General features: G+C 45.6%; 1 protein-coding gene across 1 annotated transcript in view; it reads left to right on the top strand.

Moving 5' to 3' along the window:
* Positions 1–22,366, top strand: part of LOC120061095 (membrane-associated guanylate kinase, WW and PDZ domain-containing protein 3-like) — a 184,142-nt gene that overhangs the window by 129,443 nt on the left and 32,333 nt on the right. The window contains exons 2-4 of the mRNA XM_039010633.1: positions 3,123–3,239; positions 12,452–12,571; positions 20,244–20,456. Coding sequence (XP_038866561.1) covers positions 3,123–3,239; positions 12,452–12,571; positions 20,244–20,456 — 450 coding nt within the window. The remainder of the gene's footprint in view (positions 1–3,122; positions 3,240–12,451; positions 12,572–20,243; positions 20,457–22,366) is intronic.

A 22,366-nucleotide genomic window follows, 5' to 3' on the forward strand; every position in this document is an offset into this window, starting at 1 on the left:
TGAGGTTTACCAGTTCAGTGCGTGACGGGAGGTTGCTTTTGTTTCCTGAGGTTTACCAGTTCAGTGCGTGACGGGAGGTTGCTTTTGTTTCCCCGACCTAAATTCGTCGTATTAATTGTGATATTAAAATGTCTATAGACTTACACAATTTGTAAAGAGACATGTTTATTTTGGCCCTCGCTGCCTCAGCCATACAGTATTGTAGCTAGACTGCTTACACTTGAGTAAAATACCATTCGTACTAAGAAAATACACTATATATACAAAAGTATGTGGACAACCCTTCAAATTAGTGAATTAGGCTATTTCAGCCACATCCATTGCTGACAGGTGTATAAAATCAAGCACACCGCCATGCAATCTCCATAGACAAACATTGGCAGTAGAATGGCCTTACTGAAGAACTCTGTGACTTTCAACCTGGCAACGTCATAGGATGCCACCTTTCCACAAGTGCTGTTATTGTGAAGTGGAACCGTTTAGGAGCAACAACGGTTCAGTCGCGAAGTGGTAGGCATCACAAACTCACAGAACGGGACCATCGAGTGCTGAAGCCCGTAGCATGTAAAAATCGTCTCTCCTCAGTTGCAACACTCATTACAGAGTTCCAAACTGCCTCTGGAAGCAACGTCAGCATAAGAACAGTTAGTTGGGAGCTCCATGCGTAATGCCAAGCGTCTGCTGGAGTGGTGTACAGCTCACTGTATTTGGACTCTGGAGCAGGGGAAACGAGTTCTATGGAGTGATGAATCACACTTCACCATCTGGCAGTCCAACGGACAAATCTGGCTTTGGCGGATGCCAGGAGAACGCTCCCATAGTGCCAACTGTAAAGTTTGGTGGAGCAGGAATAATGGTCTGGGGCTGTTTTTCATGTTTCGGGCTGTTTCGGCCCCTTAGTTGCAGTGAAAGGAACGCTACAGCATACAAAGACTTTCTAGACGATTCTGTGGTTCCAAATACCCTTTCCTCTTTCAGCATGACAATGCCCCCGTGCACAAAGCGAGGTCCATACAGAAATGGTTTGTCATGATCGGTGTGGAAGAACTTGACTGGCCTGCACAGAGCCCTGACCTCAACCCCAACGAACATCTTTGAATGAATTGGAACGCCGAGCGGGAGCCAGACCTACTCGCCCAACATCAGTGCCTGACCTCACTAATGCTATTGTGGCTGAATGGAAGCAAGTCCCCGCAGCAATGTTCTAACATCTAGTGGAAAGCCTTCCCAGAAGAGTGGAGGCTGTTATAGCAGCAAAGGGGAGACCAACTCCATATTAATGACCATGATTTTGGAATAAGTTGTTTGACGAGCAAGTGCCCACATACTTTTGGTCATGTAGTGTGTCATTCATACTCAATACTCAAACTGTTTACGTTTGACACACGCTCCCCTGTTGCAGTGTATTACAAATGTCCTAGTGCATTACAAGGCAATTAAGGCATTGACTTTTTGTCACATGATATTGACTAGGCCTGTATGAAAGATTATGCAAGTCTCTTACTAGCTTTCTGTAGATCCTCACATTTCACAGGGAAGGGCGGTGCTGAATGAAGCACAGAAAATGCACTCTAAATGTTTTTAGTAATCAAATCTATATATACTATACTATGGGCCTCTTGGGGACAGTTGGGAAAATAGTGTATTAGTATTCATCTGAGCCAACCAATGGAACGCAGCTAATCTGCCAACTCAGTGGGCAGGCCCTTTCAACACCATGGGGGACGAATCAGAGTGCAGGAAAAGCTGCGACTTGTTTTGATTCAATTTATTTGTGAATAAGGTGGGGAAAACTCACCACAACACCGCTCGCTGCCTGTAAACTACTGCGCCAGCCAGCCAACGTCAGTCGGGCCTGTTCCTCTAGGCATACACACCGCGTGATGCTAGAAATGGATGGTATTAAAGATTAATATTTAAAACCGTGCGTAGGCTGGGCTGCTTAAACATTTCAAATATGTTATTCTCACCAGATTCAGTTTGCAGATATTTTCCCTGCTTTTAAATAAATGCATTGCTCTGTGCTCCTTTAATTTACACTATACGAGTTTCTGGGGAGTACCCACAGTGATTTATTCAGCCTGTTACATTTACTGGGCTTTCGTTCATCTGGGGTGAACCAAACGAAAGCACGTACCCTGCAGTCAGTGGCGGCTGCCTGTGTGCTCAGGGAGAGAAACAATGGGTATCGACGCTAACAACACTAACTGGCGTCCTCTCAAAACACATCCTCTCCACCCTGAGGGGACACGCGAACCAGCCTCGAAACAGCTGGAGACTGAACTGCTCAGAGAGGGATCCTGTTCAGACAACAGGGGAATGTTGGCTCTCGATCTATTCTTTGTCTCGCTCCCTCCTCCTCTTGCTCCGAGGGGAATGCCTGAAATTCCCTCCTTCAGGATGACTGCACAGCCCCCACACTTCCTCGAACTCCGCCTGAACTTCTGTTGCTCCTCAGAAACTGAGGCAGCGACAGTGCCAGCCATTGTGTTCCTTTCTTACTCATGTATGCATCTGGATACTTGGTGATTCAAGGCAATTAATATTTAATCTGTCTGACATGACAGTTTCTCTACCAACGCAGCCTATAGGCCTCTGCTGTGTCTCCCTCGCTCCCATGCACAACAATGCTGTCACACAGCCACATCTTTGAAGTTTCAAAACTGTCCTCCTTCACGTACTCTCGCTGGGGGCATGCTTTCTATTACGGGCACCTGTCAGAGAGTTGACAAGTGGTTTTGAAAGAGATGATAGATGGTTTTCGTCGACACACTGGTATAGCAGGTAGCCTAGCGGTTAAGAGCGTTGGGTCAGTAACCGAAAGGTCGCCAGTTCAAATCCCCAAACCGACTAGGTGAAAATAGTGTCGACGTGCCCTTGAGCATGGCACTTGAGCCTAATTGCTGCTGTAAGTCGCTCTGGATAAGAGCGTCTGCTAAATAATGTAAATGAAATGTTCTCAGTTGAGAAGAGTTTTTGAAAGTGATCATAGGTGGTTCTCGTCTACACACTGGTGGTAATGTATTTCGAGGTCCCGACTGTTTAGGAATGTTCGAGGGGAGTGTAAATGAACATTGTGTGTGTACTGTACTGACCCAGATGTGTTGTCCTCCTCTTCACAGGCAAGGTGCTGAATACAGACCTGCGTCACTACCTCAGCCTGCAGTTCCAGAAAGGTTCGTTGGACCACAAGCTCCAGCAGGTGATCAGGGACAACCTGTACCTGCGCACCATTCCCTGTGAGTAGTAATGTCCCGGGCTCCCCATGTGTCTCTGTTCTCCTCTGAGGTCACTGTCTACTCCACATGTCCCTGCTCATTACAGCTATTCCATGTGACTAGGTCACCTTTAGATCTCAAGACAGGTGACGTCACTGGTGGCCACTAGCACCTCACTAGCCAGCTAGTTTCTTGGTCTGTTTTTATTTACAGCTGAACATACTCTCCCACAATCCCATCAAGTGATTATATTTGGCCCTGCCGTCACATATAAATGCCCCATATGGCAACTGCCCAATAAACAGCGGAGCAGTTTGCTGTTCGCTGAAGGCCACGGCCCTTCTCCCATGAGCATACAGTGCTTGGCATTCATCAGACCCCTCCACGGTATCTGCCCCGGTGGAATAAGGAAGAGAGTGATGAGAGGTAGATTGACTACTCAATCACATTCCTTCCCTTCCACCGTCCCATCTCTCTGGCCTCCTTTCCTTTTCACTTATCATGGTTCTGTGTGTATAATCATGGATTCCTCTCCTCTCTGGAACTGGGGGCATTCTCAGCCATCACTGAGGTCTACAAAGCATCCGTCAAACCTTCACTATAAAAGCCATCAACATCACACACACACAACCCACTATTTGATAGATGAGTGAGGAGATATCGCTCTCCGTTTTCAAATACTAAAATGTAGACCTTGGAAGTTTATGTCCAGAATATTATATCCATTTATTTTATGTTTAATTCATTTATATTTCCTATTCATTTCTTCTTCTACGGTGCTAAAGAGTGCTACCAACTCTATGCTTCATCTACCCACTTTGGATGACTGCACTTGAACTCTCATAACAGTGTCTCTGATTCCTTTAAATCACAGGGATGAATAGGTGGTGTGTAAAAGCTTTTTCTTTTTATACCCTAGTGGTTTTTAAAGGACAAAAGGGCCAATTGGCCGGATTCAAAGTGCAAAGTACAGATTTCTCTACGCTACTCTGACGAATTAGATGGCAATTACTCCCCATTTTGCCATTCATGAACGTCATGGGACTAATTTATATAATCTTTGTGAGTCAAGGTTTTAATGTGCGTATATAAAAAAAAAAAAATCTAATTTGTGACTTTGTTATGAGGGAGAGCCGTGCATAGTTTCCTGAATGGCGTCGTATAATGCTGATAATTGGGAATAACAGGCAACAAAATAAATTGCTTTTTCACTAGACAATAGAGTATATCTGTTTAGCCTGTCAGTTTCATGAGTCAATGCATTGTTAATGTTCTCAATATGTAATTAATGAATGGTTACATAGACGACTTCAGACATTTATGTTAAATAGTGTTTTATGAAAAATCAAATAAAAAAAGTAATAACCAATGTTCCCTCTAAGTAACCCGAGACTGCCGAGCATCTCCCCGGGACTGCGCACAGAGCGCAGAAGACCTATCAGGCCAACCACAGAAGCACGAGATTGAACGTCACTCAACTTCCTAGAGTTTTCCCTTTTAGTTAAACCTATTAATGTTTCCCTTTTACTGTGGCAATTGTTGGAATTGATCGAATCAACGCAATATTAGCCACTTTCAATGCAGCACACCGGATCAAAACAAACTATGCAGTAGTAGTGTTGTAGGCAAAACGCATCGGGGTAGGATTCTGTTGCCCATGACCCATACTCTACACGGACTGATGCAGCATAACCAATCAGAGCTGCAGTAGGTCTATATGCAAATAGACCATTGCCATATATTGGATCTGTGCCATTTACTTTGAACCGAACTGTGTTTACAGCTGTGGTCGTGAGTAGATGTGCTTGTTTTGAGATCAAAGCGAGAGCTGCATGTAGCCACTCGTGGACGTTTTGTTCATATCCTTTGCAAGTTAGTGAGTTGTTAGCCCAGTTATAGATCATTTGTAGTCAGCAATGGGGGAGTGCTTGCTTCCTACGAGATTACAAACGTGTGCATCTTTGAAAAACGAGTCAGGTAAAGAGCTTTTTTTGTCTTAAAGGGGCAATGATGTATTTTGAGACAGGCAGAGGGTAGCATCATTTGTCAGGTTCTCTGTAATAATGGTATAGGAATAATAGTATATTTTATTTTGTAAAGTGGTTTCTTCCAACAAACAAAGCAACATTTTCAGTCACTTCCTTGTCTGAAGGACAAGTGGATAAACAGGTTAATGTCAAGCCCAGTTTTTTTCAAAAGTCTCATGGAATGTACATTATGTCATTGAACACCACACATTGGCTGCTACTGTAGGCTGAACGAACAGCTATTTCCGTGTTAAAATGTCATGGGATGCTTTTTCCCAATTGATTTTGATGGTAGGCCACTCTGGTCGGCCTACATTATGATCAAAAAGCCACAGTAGCCTACTTGACCACTGTTAAAACTGTGAAGTGGGTACAGCCTCAGTGTTCACAGTAAAGACGCGCTGGAAGATGCACAGAAGTTTCACAAGGTTAAAGTTTGCGCTCAGCAGACCTGAAATTTGCTCAGTGCCTCACTTTTTTTTGGAAGGCACATTGGTCATAACTCGATGTAAGTACAACAGGGCTAGGGCAGCTCGTTTAGATATTCATTTACAGTATGTCTGTACAGTAATACACTGTAGCATTTCAAGCAGTGACCCTAGTCTAAGCCTCGTCTCTAGTGCATGGCTGTTAGTTTATGCCTGCTCCTCATCCGTGATAGGGGTTATGTTATGATGGTGTGGTCATCATAAACACCACTGTGGTTCAGCTGCAGTAGGTCAACATATGTCCAGTGGTGTATTTAAAGGAAAAATCCACCCAAAACCACTCATTCCTTTAATTTACAGTATTTAAATAACACTGAGAACAATATTTTTTTATGAACAAATGTTTCATTTTGGCGTTTATAATAAGGTTGGTAGCAGCTTGGAAAATCGTTGTGGAAATCTGCAGCTCGAGTTGACTACAAATTCCACAATGGAATGCTCTCTCTATGGGCGGACTGGCTGGCAAACGTGGCTACACAAGGTAAGACAACATCAGCATTTAACGTAGCTAGTTAGCTGTAAAATCGCCTAAACAAATAGCACTATCAATTTCACCAGTATATTCACCATGTTCAACCTGAAGATCTATGTACCTCAGAGTGGAGTCTGACATTCACAATGGCAGATATACATTTGAGGAGATGGGAACCGTTGCCCATGCTACGTCAATGGGCCATGCGGTGTATTCTGGGCGATTCTGGGACAAGGAGCGCGCTCCTTGAAAGGATTGATTGGGAGTCTATTGGGCACTTTCTATAATATCTCTGGTAATGGCACCATGTAATGCACCCTGGACTAAAGAGGCAGACAAATAGGAAAAATGTGCTAGACCCTCCGTTAAATTACAAGCTTTTCGAGGTAGGAATATTGCAAAAATATGATCAATGGCTCATTCGAGAGAAGACATCCTCCCGAGTTATGACATCGGCCAGTAGTGAAATCTGACATGTATGATAGACTCTTTCGCGATTTAAAAGTCTTATTCCTATTAACTTCCAGTGTAGCGAGTGACTTTATCACAGTGCTATGTCATATACCGGACAAATTTCTGCCTGCATTTGTCAATGTAGTCTGAGTGTTGGGGTTTGCCTCTGTCTTTCCGTAGATTTACAAAAACAAGAAAATTGTGCCGTCTGATTTGCTTAATATAAGGAATTTGATGCATAGCATTTACTTTCACTTTTTACTTTTACTCAAGAATGACAATTTAGTACTTTTTCCACCACTGTACTTAAGTATATATACAACCAGATTCTTTTAGATTTTCAGTCAAGTAGTATTTCACTTGAGTCATTTTCTATAAAGGTATCTTTACTTTTACTCAAATATGGCAGTTGAGTACATTTTCCACCACTGCATTTGTCCCACTTGGTCACTGCTGTTTATGGGACTGTGATTGGCCTTCCACAGTGCAGAGAGCCGCTACTTAGCCACTGCTGTTTGTGTGACTGTAAATGGCCTTCCACAGTGCAAGGAGCCGCTGCTTAGCCTGTGCTGTGTGACTGTGACTATGGCCTTACACAGAGCCAGGGATTAGGAATGGTCTAAGTCTCTCCCTGTGAGCCAGAATGGCCACCTGGCTGCGCTCTGCCTCTCCTCATTAGAGCCCTCTAAATGGCAGCTCAGAGAGAGGAGCGTGACTTCTCTCCAGTCCCCTCCTGAACACACAGGCAGAGGCATCATTAAAGCTCCCAAGAAAGAAGGGAAGAAAAGAGAGTCAGTGCCAGGGGTCCTTGAAGCTCGGCTGAACCCTCTGCCTCCCTCTCTTCTCCTCTAAGCAGTAATATCCGTAGGGGCACCGCAGCAAGCTCTAAGAGGCTCACTAGGAGATAACAAAGAGAGAAGGATGACAGAAATATAATAAAAAGTGCCCCCTGTATTCAATTTAAAGAATTGCTCTTGACAAGATTTAAGGGTCTTACGTTAAACTTTTTTTTCTACCTGGGAAACAAAAGACTACATATTAGATCCTGGCTCTGCCTTTAATAGGGAATATCGGTATGTTCCTTCTGCTCTGATATCCAGGGTGATATGCCCCATACTGCCTGCTCAGGATTGTATGACGTGTCACTGACCTAAAGTTAGCTGAGCCTGGCCTATGGCTCACAGTACCAATCTGGAGTATTGACATTATACAGCATTGAGTTATGTAGGCCTAACATGTTTATTGCATATCAATGTTTATCACTTTGTGTATTACTTTCTCTATAGTGTGATTAAAGAAAAGTCAATAAACATCTCTAGGTGTATCCTCCAAGACCCATCTTCAGACCGCTACTGGTTTTCCCCTTTCACATGACTATATTGTCAGATTGAACAAAATATGCCCTTCTTGCAACAGGGCCAGGTCTGTGTGACTATGTATAACAGCTTTGCAGCGGTAGGTGTTAACGTTTCTCCTGGTCTCCCTGTAAGAAGCTTAAGCAGCTGGCAGAGTTTCACGGTGGTGATGCTTCGCTGTGTAAACTGATACACTAATTGTTTTTTTCCCCTGCGACAATTGGCATCTGCGGGTGTTTGTGCGTACGTGTCACAATCAGAGATGGAAGGGAAAGGAGACCCCAACTCAGTTTTTTTCCTGTTTCAATTGAAGTCATTCAATTGGGAGAGCCACCCAGTTAAACAGACAAGAACTGACTCATTTTTTGGGGAGAGCCACCCAGTTAAACAGACACATTTGTTTTCTATGATAAATGGCCTGAGTGAACTATATATACACTACCGGTCAAAGGTTTTAGAACACCTGCTCATTCAAGGTTTTTGTGTGACTTTAGTCAGTGATCTCCCTTTGAGTCAATCTGTGACTTAGAGCCTGGTTTATTACCGGCAGCTCCATTACTTTGGCTGGACACACCTACTCATTCAAGGGTTTTTCTTCTTTAAAAAAAAACTATTTTCTACATTGTAGAATAATAGTGAAGACATCAAAACTATGAAATAAAACATATGGAATCATATAGTAACCAAAAAAGTGTTAAACAAATCAAAATATATTTTATATTTGAGTTTCTTCAAAGTAGCCACCCATACTACATGATTCCGTATGTGTTATTTCGTAGTTATGATGTCTTCACTATTATTCTACAATGTAGAAAATAGTAAAAATAAAGAAAAACCCTTGAATGGGTAGGTGTTCTAAAACTTTCGACCGGTAATGTACATCTTCATTTATCCACCTCCTTTGCCATGGTGTTCCACTGTCTGGACTGGACCTCCCACCTGTTCCACAACAATACACTTCCTCATGGAGAAAAGTGCCAATTAATTTTCACTACATCCACCCCAAACAACCCAATACCTTTTCATTATGTTTTTGTTTTGTTGCTGCTCTGTTCAGTATTGTTTTCGTTCAATTGTTTCATTTCTTCAAAGGTGAAATTTTGAGAACATGAACAAAGAATGGAAGTCAATTGAAGTGTTGTTTCTTCTCCCAAAGCTTTTTGCTTACCACCTCTCTCTCCCTCACCTCCCTTTCCTTCACCGCCCTTGCCTGCCTCTCCATAACCTCCCTCTCCTTCACCTCCCTCTCCACCTCCCTCACCTCCCTCTCCACCTTCCTCACCTCCCTCTCCTTCTCCTCCCTCACCTCCCTCTCCCTCACCTCCTTCTCCCGCTCCATCACCTCCCTCTGACTCCCACATCGACTCCTCAGACTCAGATAAAAGATAGCTGCTACAGTATTTACTCTGAACCAGCACAAACTGTCTTCGCTGCTGTCTACATCAAAAGACCTGTCCTTGATTATCCTCTACCTCAAAAGACTTGATTGATTCCTTGATTCAACTCTAGTTGCGTCCCCTCTCACATTTCAGATCTTTACATCACAAGACGACCTATTTGACACTCATGCAGACAGGCAAGTCCAAATGGCTGTGCAAACAAGAATACAGTATTCTGTTTTTCCCATGTTTCCCTGTTCAATGATTCTCATATTACTGCCTTTGTTCCCTGTCTGCTCCTCAATCTCAGAATACAATAGTCTACTTTATAACCAGGTTTAAAGCATTTCAGATGTTAGTGCTCTCACAGCAGCAGTAACAGATGAACATTACCACAGGGTGGCGGGAGAGCAGGAGGGATAGTATTAAGAGTCCATCGGTGCGCCGGTCAGATTGCTGTTCACGTGAGGTAAACACCCAATTACATCTGAGCTGATTTCCTGATGCGGAAAATATTTCCAACATATTTCTACATGTCTTCAATAAGGGGAAAACATGTTAAATAGACCAGCTTGTTGGAGTTAGTTGCACTACACAGACAGTTACCGTTCGCAGGATTGTTTAATGACTGCAGGCTTAGTATACACTGCTATGTATAGTGCCGCAGTTTCCAGATCAAAAACAAGAATTTCAGGGGATTTAGGGTGAAAAATAGAGGAGGATGGAGAGAGAGAAGGAACAAAAAGAGAGAGGTCAATGTTCAACTGTAAGATTTTTCAACTGTGGCTTTTCGCTTATTGGCGGAACAGAAAAGAAGGACCTCGAGGAGAAATACCATCCTTTGAGCTCTGGAGATGAACAGACCTCAGAACACCTTCAAAAAAACTTTTTTTCATCCCGAGGGTCATTTATTGCTGGCAGGCATAGGATAGGAAGAACTACACAGAATAAGAGACAAGCTGTGGTAACTGTAATTATCAGTGAAGTTATTATTCGTACATCATGGCTCAGGAGTGGACATTCCATTCATGAATCTATCCATCCGTCTATATCTCACTGTGGCTTTGAAGCCTGACTGTGTAGAGGCCCTCAGGGGTTTATTCAGCCAACTCAGGCATTAAGTTGGCTAACCAACCATCCAACCATCATCCAGTTTAAACAAGCTCTCAGGTCAGTCACCTACTCTGTTTCTCTGTGACACGGTCTGAGGGTTTTCTACATACAGTTGAATTAGGAAAGTTTACATACACCTTAGCCAAATACATTTCAACTCAGTTTTTCACAATCCCTAACATTTAATCCTTGTAAAAATTCCCTGTCTTTGGTCAGTTAGGATCACCACTTTATTTTAATAATGTGAAATGTCAGAATAATAGTAGAGTGAATGATTTATTTCAGCTTTTATTTATTTCATCACATTCTCAGTGGGTCAGAAGTTTACATACACTCAATTAGTATTTGGTAGCATTGCCTTTAAATTGTTTATCTTGGGTCAAACATTTCAGGGCTTTGTGATGGCCACTCCAATACCTTGACTTTGTTGTCCTTAAGCCATTTTGCTACAACTTTGGAAGTATGCTTGGGGTCATTGTCCATTTGGAATACCCATTTGCGACCAAGCTTTAACTTCCTGACTGATGTCTTGAGATGTTGCTTCAATACAACCACATAATTTTCCATCCTCATGATGCTATCTATTTTGTGAAGTGCACCAGTCCCTCCTGCAGCAAAGCACCCCCACAACATGATGCTGCCACCCCCGTGCTTCACGGTTGGGATGGTTTTCTTCGGCTTGCAAGCCTCCCCCTTTTTCCTCCAAACATAACAATGGTCATTATGGCCAAACAGTTCTATTTTTGTTTCATCAGACCAGAGGACATTTCTCCCAAAAGTACGATCTTTGTCCCCATGTGCAGTTGCAAACCGTAATCTGGCTTTTCTATGGCGGTTTTGGAGTAGTGGCTTCTTCCTTGCTGAGCAGCCTTTCAGGTTATGTCAATATAGGACTCATTTTACTGTGGATATAGATACTTTTGTACCCGTTTCCTCCAGCGTCTTCACAAGATCCTTTGTTGTTGTTCTGGGATTGATTTGCACTTTCCGCACCAAAGTACCTTCATCTCTAGGAGACAGAATGCGTCTCCTTCCTGAGCGGTATGACAGCTGCGTGGTCCCATGGTGTTGATACTTGCGTACTATTGTTTGTACAGATGAACGTGGTACCTTCAGGCGTTTGGAAATTGTTCCCAAGGATGAACCAGACTTGTGGAGGTCAACAATTTTTTTTCTGAGGTCTTGGCTGATTTCTTTTGATTTTCCCATGATGTCAAGCAAAGAGGCACTGAGTTTGAAGGTAGGCCTTGAAATACATCCACAGTTACACCTCCAATTGACTCAAATTATGTCAATTAGCCTATCAGAAGCTTCTAGAGCCATGACATCATTTTCTGGAATTTTCCAAGCTGTTTAAAGGCACAGTCAACTTATTGTATGTAAACTTCTGACCCAGTGAAATTGTGATACAGTGAATTATAAGTGAAATAATCTATCTGTAAACAATTGTTGGAAAAATGTCTTGTGTTAATGCACAAAGTAGATGTCCTAACCCACTTGCCAAAGCTATTGTTTGTTAACAAGAAATTTGTGGAGTGGTTGAAAAACGAGTTTTAATGACTCCAACCTAAGCGTATGTAAACTGACGACTTCAACTGTAACACTGTTCATCTTCCATTTGGACTATGAGAGGAGAGAGGTTATCTACACTCTTCCCATAGTTTTATTAGTTTACTCTTACCTTACCCGTAAATGTTACTTGCTCAATGTGTGGAAGCTAATTTGGCATTAGCTTGGTTTCTCAGTAACCCGCCTTGGTGTAAGCTGTGCTCGATACTGACATGGGGTCCTGCAGGATATGAGGACACAATTCACATCCCTGTGTGCATGATGAAAATGGTGTCCACCCCTCTCCTGTTCATACATAGCTGGATCTGCATCATGACTCTGCCCCAGGAAACGGTCTGTTTTACTCACTTTATGTTTGTTGTGATGTCTTTTTCCAGGTACCACACGACAGCCCAGAGAGGGGGAGGTTCCTGGGGTTGACTATAACTTCATCAGTGTGGGGGAGTTCCGCGTGCTGGAGGAGAGTGGCCTGCTGCTTGAGAGTGGAACCTATGACGGTAGGCATGTTTTTTGGGGGAGGTGGTCTATGGTAGTAGTTCCCAAAGTGTTTTACTCAGGCCCCCCTTCCAGCATTGGGGAACATCCCGCGCCCCACGTCTATTTCTATGGGCACATTCATTTCTACACATTTTGTTATGGGGTGCAGATAAACTTTTGTAGTTTTGAAGCAAATTTTCTTGCAGTTCTATTCATTTTGCCATGTCTAATGTTTATTCATGTGATATTTGTGTGACTCAATCTTTACAATAAATTGTATGGGCTACAAAACCTAGCTACAAAACGTTAGCTGACATGGGCTAGTTGATCTGGACATTTCTGACGAGTTATAAATGGCTCTCTAATGTATACAATGACTGACATGACAAGAGGAACTGATGATGCACAACCCAATTTCAAAAATGCACCTTGTGGATTCTACTATTACAACTTTGTAGAGTAAGTTGAAAGCCGGACTGAGTTCCTTTAAAAAAACATTTTTGGGGGTGGGGGGGAGGACCACTGTCGACCCCTCACCCCACAGTTTGGGAACAACTGGTCTAGTGGAGGGTGGAGGGGAGATGGATAGGGGAGTGGACCCGACACAGTAATAACAATTTCCTGATGCAGCCACATCACAAAATGAATCCCCATGACTTATGCATTGTTTGTATAGTATCTGCTGAGCTGTCACCATCATCCAGGTCATCAGATAAACTCAGTATAAAGATAGCATTCATACCATTGTAAATGTGAAATGAAGTAGCTAGCTTTTTCAAGAGCAGAATAGCGTTGTCCCACTTGTGATTCAAAGTAGGTTGATGATTTCTAAGAAGCCAGCGGTCAGCATTGTGACACAGAACCCTGGGGGCTTGTCCCCTCATAGCCAGTTGTATCCAGACTGCACCAGTACGCAGGATACATTTATACATCCACACAGTGAGGACATATAGTAGGCTGATCTTCATATGGCTGCTTCAGCACAGGATGCTAGTTATTAATGTAGGGCCTTTTAACCTCTGAGGAATCTCCTGTGGACAACTGAGGCACACACACACACACACACACACACACACACACACACACACACACACACACACACACACGTACATTCCTCTCTCTCTTTCTCTCTCAGCTCATAACAATGAGTTTTTGTTCACAGGGGGAAATGTGTGACTTTAGTCAGTGATCTCCCTTTGAGTCAATCTGTGACTTAGAGCCTGGTTTATTACCGGCAGCGCCATTACTTTGGCTGGACACACATACTCATTCAAGGGTTTTTCTTTATTTTGACTATTTTCTACATTGTAGAATAATAGTGAAGACATCAAAACTATGAAAAAACACATATGGAATCATGTAGTAACCAAAAAAAGTGTTAAACAAATCAAAATATGTTTTATATTTGAGATTCTACAAAGTATCCACCTTCTACCTTGATGACAGCTTTGCACACTCCTGGCATTCTCTATTGACTGGTGTTGTATGTGTGGATAGTTGGCTGTTCCCATCACCCAGGCTGTCACTGGGACTAATCTCTGTGATCTTTGGACAGCCAGGCAGGGCCTGATGATCTGTAGCTGTAGAGCTGATCAGGGAAAGACTAGGTCCAGGGTTCCAGCTGTATGATAACCAGCCTCTCTCTCTCTCTCTCTCTCTCTCTCTCTCTCTGTGGTGTGTGTGTGTGTGGATGGATGCACACTGCATATTTTATATATATATATATATATATATGATGGGCCATTACTCCGCCCAGCAGTGCTCTCATCTGGCCCAGTCTTCAGGCAGCCTTCGCCTCCTCCAGCCGCCGCTGCCTGCTGTCTCCCAAGCCTGTTGCTCATTCATGTTCTCTCTATTTAGTCCCCTGGTTCTGTTCCCCGGTGGACTCTGCTCTGCTCCGCTTTGAAATACCCTAGCCTCTCTACCCTCTCTCCCTACCGCGTGGGCTCTCCCTGTTGCTCTGGCAACACCGGTTTCTCTCTTTGCCTCTCGTTCAGGTGGTGCTCAACTGCAGGGTAGCTGACTCAAACTCAGGGAGGAAAGTGCCAATAAAGGTTAGCCCTGTATTATTTCTCGGGAGGCACAGAGAGGCTGATAGGCCGTGAGTAGTACTCTTTGCACTTGAGAGTTGTGCCTCGACTCCAGATCGGGGAGGTGAGTCTATACGCCGCGATTCTTAACTTCGCTTCCTCCTCTCTCTAGCGCTCCATATGGACGCCAGCCACAGGCCAGCCAGGGCAACATGAACGATGGATTATAGAAAGACAGAGATAACTGGAGAGAAAGAAAGCAACGATGCAATAAAACCAAGATTGACAAATGCTGAGATAAGAAAGTCCGGGTTTGTTTGTTGACGCTGTGGGTCTGACTCAGTGGGGTTCTGAACGAGGAGTTGTGCCAGGGATTGGGGTGCTGTTTCCAGTGATGATGGTGCATTGTAGAGAGCACAGAGCAGCAGATCACACGGCAGCTCTGAAAGGTATTTCAAGCGCTCCTGTAAAGCACCGTTACTGAAGATAAGACCAGCCAGGGCAATGGGCCAGGACTTAGGAGGGAGGGAAGGAAAGGGTCAAGGTGCTGCAGTGGCGAGACACACACAGGCAGAGGAGAGTCCTAGGGAGGAGGATTAGGAAACGCTCCAATGCTAAGGAATGTCAGAGTTGCGGAATACACAATCAAGTTGGTGGACTTTCGGTTGTTTCATTGTGGCTCTAAAAAGACAAACACATTGTCCAAAATAATACAGACTCACTCAGTGCAGTTTACAGTAATCCCCTTCATCCATACATGCAGCCATGTTCTGTTCTAGATGGTGGCAGTGCATTCGCTATAGCGGGGACTTGGGGAAGAACTGATCAGAGGCAGCAGCTCTGGTCCTTCAGCACATTTATTTATTTTATTTATTTAACCTTTATTTAACCAGGAAGGGCTCATTGAGATTTAAAATCTCTTTTTCAAGAGCGTCCTGGCCAAGATAGGCAGCACCAAGTCATTACAAAAATTACAGACAGACAACATGAAAAACTACAAGTAATCTAGTAAAAACCATTGAATTCACAAGAGTATAACAATATCAAAAACAGCAAATTAAAAACATTGACAGGTCAGGGAATCAGCCTCAAAAGCCTCACATGCACCTGTAGTGCCTCTACTAGACGTTTCTACTGGACTACAGGGTGCAGCTGTAGTCTAGCAGAGACATCCATTCACACGGTCTCGCCCTCACAGCAGAGGAATGTAGAGGTGACAAGGGTGGCTGTGGAGACAGTCAGCTTTGCCTGCACTGTGCCAGCAGCGGTCTTAACTCTGGAGCACAAGATGGGCTCTGCCTGCAGCTGGCTCTGTCTGGCTCTGCCTGGCTGCCTCAGGCACTCTGCCGTCGAGACTGTGAAGGTTGGGAATGCTGCTAGGCAAGGCTGCACAGTGGGCACTAACCAGGAGAAAGAGAGACGGCTCATCCTCCATGATTAAAGAGTGCCTGTGTGCACGGCCTTGGCTGGCTAGTTGAGAGGCAGAGAGAGGGAGAGGCAGAGAGAGGGAGAGGCAGAGAGAGGGAGAGGCAAGAGAGAATGGCAGAGTAAGCAACAGTGAAAGAGAAAGAAAGAAAGGGGAGGGATAAATAGAGTGGGGGGGTGGGGAAAGGGCGAGTGGTAGAGCAGAGAGAGAAGGGATAAGACTCTCGAGGCAGCGTTCCAAACCTCCACACGAGGGGTTTCCCCAGTTCCCGCATCCCTAACACACTCGACGCTTCCCATCGCAAAGCCATAAGCGGCGCGCGCGCGCATAATCTCTGTCTCCTAGTGTGCTACCGCTATGCTTTCACCACAGAGACCGATGGAGAACGGGAACGCTTTTTAGCGCACAAGGCCACGAGAGGAACAGTGAAACTGAGAGGACAGGCATGAGAGCTCAGACCTTACTGGCACTCCTATCCCTGTTTTGGAGGCTGCTGCCTATACTCTGTACTCCTGTCCTACAGAGGTTCTCATGGGTTGTGATGCGCTGGCAGCTGCTGCCTATTCTATCCAGATGGCATGACTTCTCCACACTACAATACAGTACCACTGAGTACCATGGCCCGGGCCCTGCTGCATATTTCAGCCCTGGATCCGCCTGGGACTGGACCCACACAGCCTGGTCATGGATAAGGAACGAAAGGGAAGGTTAAAAGGTCATGTCTCCCACCAGTTGTATAGAGTAGTGCTTTACCAGCTGCATAGTGTATGTGAAAGCTGACCTGACTGACTGGAATTAGCATGTAGTCTCTGCAGGTCTGGGGCTGTTGAGTAGTGTTGATGAGGTTGGTTGTACACGTAGAACCCTGTTCTATGGCTGAAATGTAAAATAGTCGTAGAACCGCCTGAAAGGCCCTCCGTATCCTGCCCTGTTCGCTCCGTCTTGCTATGAGCTCATGTTCACACAGCTAGAGACTGTGGGTTTTTATCCACCCTCTGCCTAGTACCTACCTTAGTTAACACGTCTCTCTTCTCCACACACACACAACCGTCCCCACCCTCTGCCTAGTACCTACCTTAGTTAACACGTCTCTCTTCTCCACACACACACAACCGTCCCCACCCTCTGCCTAGTACCTACCTTAGTTAACACGTCTCTCTTCTCCACACACACACAACCGTCTCCTGGCACATCCCACGTATTCCCTTAAGATTAATGGTGATACTGTTACAAATCTCTATTCCCCCTTCCTCGCTCCCTATTCCTCCTTCCTCTCTTCCTATTCCCTCCCCCTGTTCCCCCCATCTTCTCTTCCTGTTCCCCCTTCCTCTCTTCCTATCTGTGTTCACTAATGCACATTAATCAGAGACTAGGAGAGCGGTGTTTATGAGCTATTAATCACGCACCACTGGGCCTGAGAGATGGAGGGAGGCAGGGGGAGAGGGAGATGGGAAGAGAGAGTGGTGGGGAGGGATGGAGAGAGCGAGAGAGCGGGCGAGCGCGCATGGGAAGTAGGAGGAGAGAGAGGGAGATGACCGGGCTGTGTGGTGACAGGTCTAGATTAAAGAAAGCCTCCTATCTTTCATCTTCATCGTGCTCACCGTGCTGAGGCATAATGAAGCTGTCTTTTGACAAATGCAAATTGATCGGCTGCATGTCGGCAGTGGGAGAGAGGGAGATGAGGGAGATGGGGGAGAGAGGGAGAATGGATCAGGATGGATCGGTTGGGTGTCGGCAGTGGGAGAGAGGGAGATGAGGGAGATGGGGGAGAGAGGGATAGAGGGAGAATGGATCAGGATGGATCGGTTGGGTGTCGGCAGTGGGAGAGAGGGAGATGAGGGAGAGAGGGATAGAGGGAGAATGGATCAGGATGGATCGGTTGGGTGTCGGCAGTGGGAGAGAGGGAGATGAGGGAGAGAGGGATAGAGGGAGAATGGATCAGGATGGATCGGTTGGGTGTCGGCAGTGGGGGAGAGGGATAGAGGGAGAATGGATCAGGATGGATCGGTTGGGTGTCGGCAGTGGGAGAGAGGGAGATGAGGGAGATGGGGGAGAGAGGGATAGAGGGAGAATGGATCAGGATGGATCGGTTGGGTGTCGGCAGTGGGAGAGAGGGATAGAGGGAGATGGGGGAGAGAGGGATAGAGGGAGAATGGATCAGGATGGATCGGTTGGGTGTCGGCAGTGGGAGAGAGGGAGATGAGGGAGAGAGGGATAGAGGGAGAATGGATCAGGATGGATCGGTTGGGTGTCGGCAGTGGGGGAGAGGGATAGAGGGAGAATGGATCAGGATGGATCGGTTGGGTGTCGGCAGTGGGAGAGAGGGAGATGAGGGAGATGGGGGAGAGAGGGATAGAGGGAGAATGGATCAGGATGGATCGGTTGGGTGTCGGCAGTGGGAGAGAGGGATAGAGGGAGATGGGGGAGAGAGGGATAGAGGGAGAATGGATCAGGATGGATCGGTTGGGTGTCGGCAGTGGGAGAGAGGGATAGAGGGAGAATGGATCAGGATGGATCGGTTGGGTGTCGGCAGTGGGAGAGAGGGATAGAGGGAGAATGGATCAGGATGGATCGGTTGGGTGTCGGTTTAAGGAAAAGGTGTGTTGATCCCTTTGTTTCTCAACATCGTGCCGCTGGGTTTGGTGTGTCATCCGATAGCTAATAAACCTGTAGCCAGCAGGGGCTCAGACTAGGGGCTGTTGGATGTATCTCCAGGGTCATGGAACAGTGCAGAGAAGAGGGATACAGGGAGAGAAGGTGTGAGTCACACAGCCGGTAAGATGACTCCTGCCTCCCCTCTCAGAGCCTCTACTCCCTGTCACAGACAGACAGATTAAGACCGACAAGTAGTCAAGTTGTGTATTGTATTACTCGGCAGCGGCTGTGCCATTACTCTACACAAATGAGTTGATTGAGATATTAAACTTACTGCATTATGTACAGCAAAACCATAGGGTTGTGTAGAGTTGAGAGGGTAACTAATGAGTTTTAATTCACAAACCCCCCCTCTAGTCTTTCTCTCCCATTCTTTAAATAAGCTAATACAGGGTGTAATTAATTCAAATTAGGCTTCCCAATTATGAATAAATTAAAGAGCGAGCCAAGCGTCTCTGTCTAAAAACAATGTGGATGTTTTGGTTTGACATCCAACCCCATGCTAATGGTGCCGTGTTCCCAATGAATGTTAGTAATGTCTGTTAATAACTTAATTATGACCATTATTTAGCATAATTACCTCTTTAATTTGGCTGTGGAGGTCTGGTCTAGGGATGTTTCATAACAAACACTACAGTATAGTCATTAAACATTGAGCGTGCTCCTACTCTTAGATATTTGGGTATGTTCCCCATTAACTCCCATGAGATGAGCCGAACCCTCAGTGCTGCAAGCTGACTAAAATGTCTGTCCGCTCAGCTGATAGACCGCTGGAGCGTTGAGAGATGTTTCTCCACATGTAATAACTCTCTATGGTACGTTCAGCTGTAATTCACCACTCCCAGATAGCCTGAGAAACTCCAGTGCTTTTAAACTACAGGATTTAGTGTTGCGGTCTACTCTACTGTCAACGCCACTGGAGGACTGGCTTCCCAGGGAGCTGAGGGAACAGCAAAATGAATCAATATTTATATAGCTTCCTGACTTGCTGTTTTTTTCCCTCATTCCTCTCTTTCTTTATATTATTCTGTCTGGTTTGCTGGAAGTAGAGAGTTGGAAGAAGTAAAGAAATTGGGTCAATTCCCCCACAGGAGAGTTTTACTCTCCACAGAGGGATTCATGCTGTTTTGGCCCCGGGCGCCACAGCACACGACACAGGACAATAAAACACAGCTAATAGCGCCAAGAAGCTCCTCGCTCGGGTCTGTCCTGGATAAAGGATACTGCCACGGGGCTCTGGGGAGCACACTCCAGCCCAGCACTGCAGTAAATATGACGAGAGAGAGATAGTGAAGGAGAGAATGGGACAGAAAGAGAGGGAGCGAGCCTACGCTCTTGTCAGGCACTGCACAATGTTCAGTTGGGAATCCATTTCCCCCTTGAGTGTTGACATACCGAGTATAAACTGTGTTGTGTGTGTGGTTGCACCCGCCGTATTTTCAGTTGAATTGTCTTCTCGTTGTCTAATCAATACAATAAAAACAATCGTTTTTCCCCGCAGTGAAGTATCATCTAACCTCGTCTACCAGGAAGCTACCACAGACTGTTTCTGTTGACGCTGCTGTGTGTGTTCTCCTACAGGCAACTACTACGGGACGCCCAAGCCCCCAGCGGAGCCCAGCCCGGTGCAGCCTGACCTGGTAGATCAGGTGCTGTTTGATGAGGAGTTTGACACCGAGGTCCAGAGGAAACGCACCACATCCGTCAGCAAGATGGACAGGAAGGACAGCGCAGCCCCCGAGGAGGAGGACGAGGAGGAGAGAGAGCGGTCTCCAATGGTCAACGGACTCACAGGTGAGATGGCCACGCTGTCCTGCGACAACATGTTCCCGTCCTCTCGCGTCAACTGCCACAAGCTGATAGTCCACAACATTGATATTGTATTAAACATAACTAATAACAATTCAACCGATGGCAACACCACAGTGTTTGCTTGTACATTCAGTCTCTTTCACTTTGTCGGAGATCGATTTGTTCTGGCTCAACAATAGCTGACCACGCTGCCCAAAATGAGAGAAAGAGGGATGAGAGAGGGCTTCTTACTCCGTCACACTCATTCCCTCCACCCGTCACACTCATTCCCTCCACTCTTCACACTCATTCCCTCCACCCTTCACACTCATTCCCTCCACCCTTCACACTCATTCCCTCCCCCTTTCACACTCATTCCCTCCACCCTTCACACTCATTCCCTCCCCCTTTCACACTCATTCCCTCCCCCCTTCACACTCATTCCCTCCCCCCTTCACACTCATTCCCTCCACCCTTCACACTCATTCCCTCCACCCTTCACACTCATTCCCTCCAGGACCCTTCACACTCATTCCCTCCAGGACCCTTCACACTCATTCCCTCCAGGACCCTTCACACTCATTCCCTCCAGGACCCTTCACACTCATTCCCTCCAGGACCCTTCACACTCATTCCCTCCAGGACCCTTCACACTCATTCCCTCCAGGACCCTTCACACTCATTCCCTCCAGGACCCTTCACACTCATTCCCTCCACCCTTCACACTCATTCCCTCCACCCTTCACACTCATTCCCTCCAGGACCCTTCACACTCATTCCCTCCAGGACCCTTCACACTCATTCCCTCCAGGACCCTTCACACTCATTCCCTCCAGGACCCTTCACACTCATTCCCTCCAGGACCCTTCACACTCATTCCCTCCACCCTTCACACTCATTCCCTCCAGGACCCGTCACACTCATTCCCTCCAGGACCCTTCACACTCATTCCCTCCAGGACCCGTCACACTCATTCCCTCCAGGACCCTTCACACTCATTCCCTCCAGGACCCTTCACACTCATTCCCTCCAGGACCCTTCACACTCATTCCCTCCAGGACCCTTCACACTCATTCCCTCCAGGACCCATCACACTCATTCCCTCCAGGACCCATCACACTCATTCCCTCCAGGACCCATCACACTCATTCCCTCCAGGACCCATCACACTCATTCCCTCCAGGACCCTTCACACTCATTCCCTCCAGGACCCTTCACACTCATTCCCTCCAGGACCCTTCACACTCATTACCTCTTTCCCCCAAAAGAGGACACCCCAGGATGATCTGTTTTTTACAGAAGGACATTTACATCAGAACGCTACAAAGTGAAGTAGTTTGCTTCTCCATCTAGCTAGATCAATAATGTAGAAATCCCTGGTTAAGGGATACATGTTGTTCTTGTTGTGTTTCCCTCAAAGACAGTATCCTCTCACATGAACTGTAAACAAATTCAGAAACAAAGTGCCATAGGTTGTTATTCACAAAGGGTTGAGAATAGACAGCATTTATCAAACTAGTAGTGATGGGGGGAGGGGGGGGACTGATGCGGTTAGATATCGCAATGTTGTTTTTGTATCTAAAAAATAAAATTAAAATAAAAAGAGTAATAATAATATTAATGTGTTTTTTGTTACTTTTAGCAGCAAAAAAACTGCAGTACTGATTCGGAATTGCAATACATATAGAATCGTGAGAATCACAATACATATTATATCGGCACTTACGTACCGTGATAATATCGTAACGTGACGTTCCTGGCAATACCCAGCCCTACAAACTAGTCACATTCATTTTTCAAGTTCCGCCTTCACAAACCATTCGTGGTGTACCATTCCAGAGAAATGCACCACTCTCATCAGATGAAAGAAATGGAAGATATAATGGATGAGTAGTGAGTGGACACAATAGGAC

The sequence above is a fragment of the Salvelinus namaycush genome, chromosome 16, assembly GCF_016432855.1.
Source record: "Salvelinus namaycush isolate Seneca chromosome 16, SaNama_1.0, whole genome shotgun sequence".
In the NCBI taxonomy this organism is placed as follows: Eukaryota; Metazoa; Chordata; class Actinopteri; order Salmoniformes; family Salmonidae; genus Salvelinus; species Salvelinus namaycush.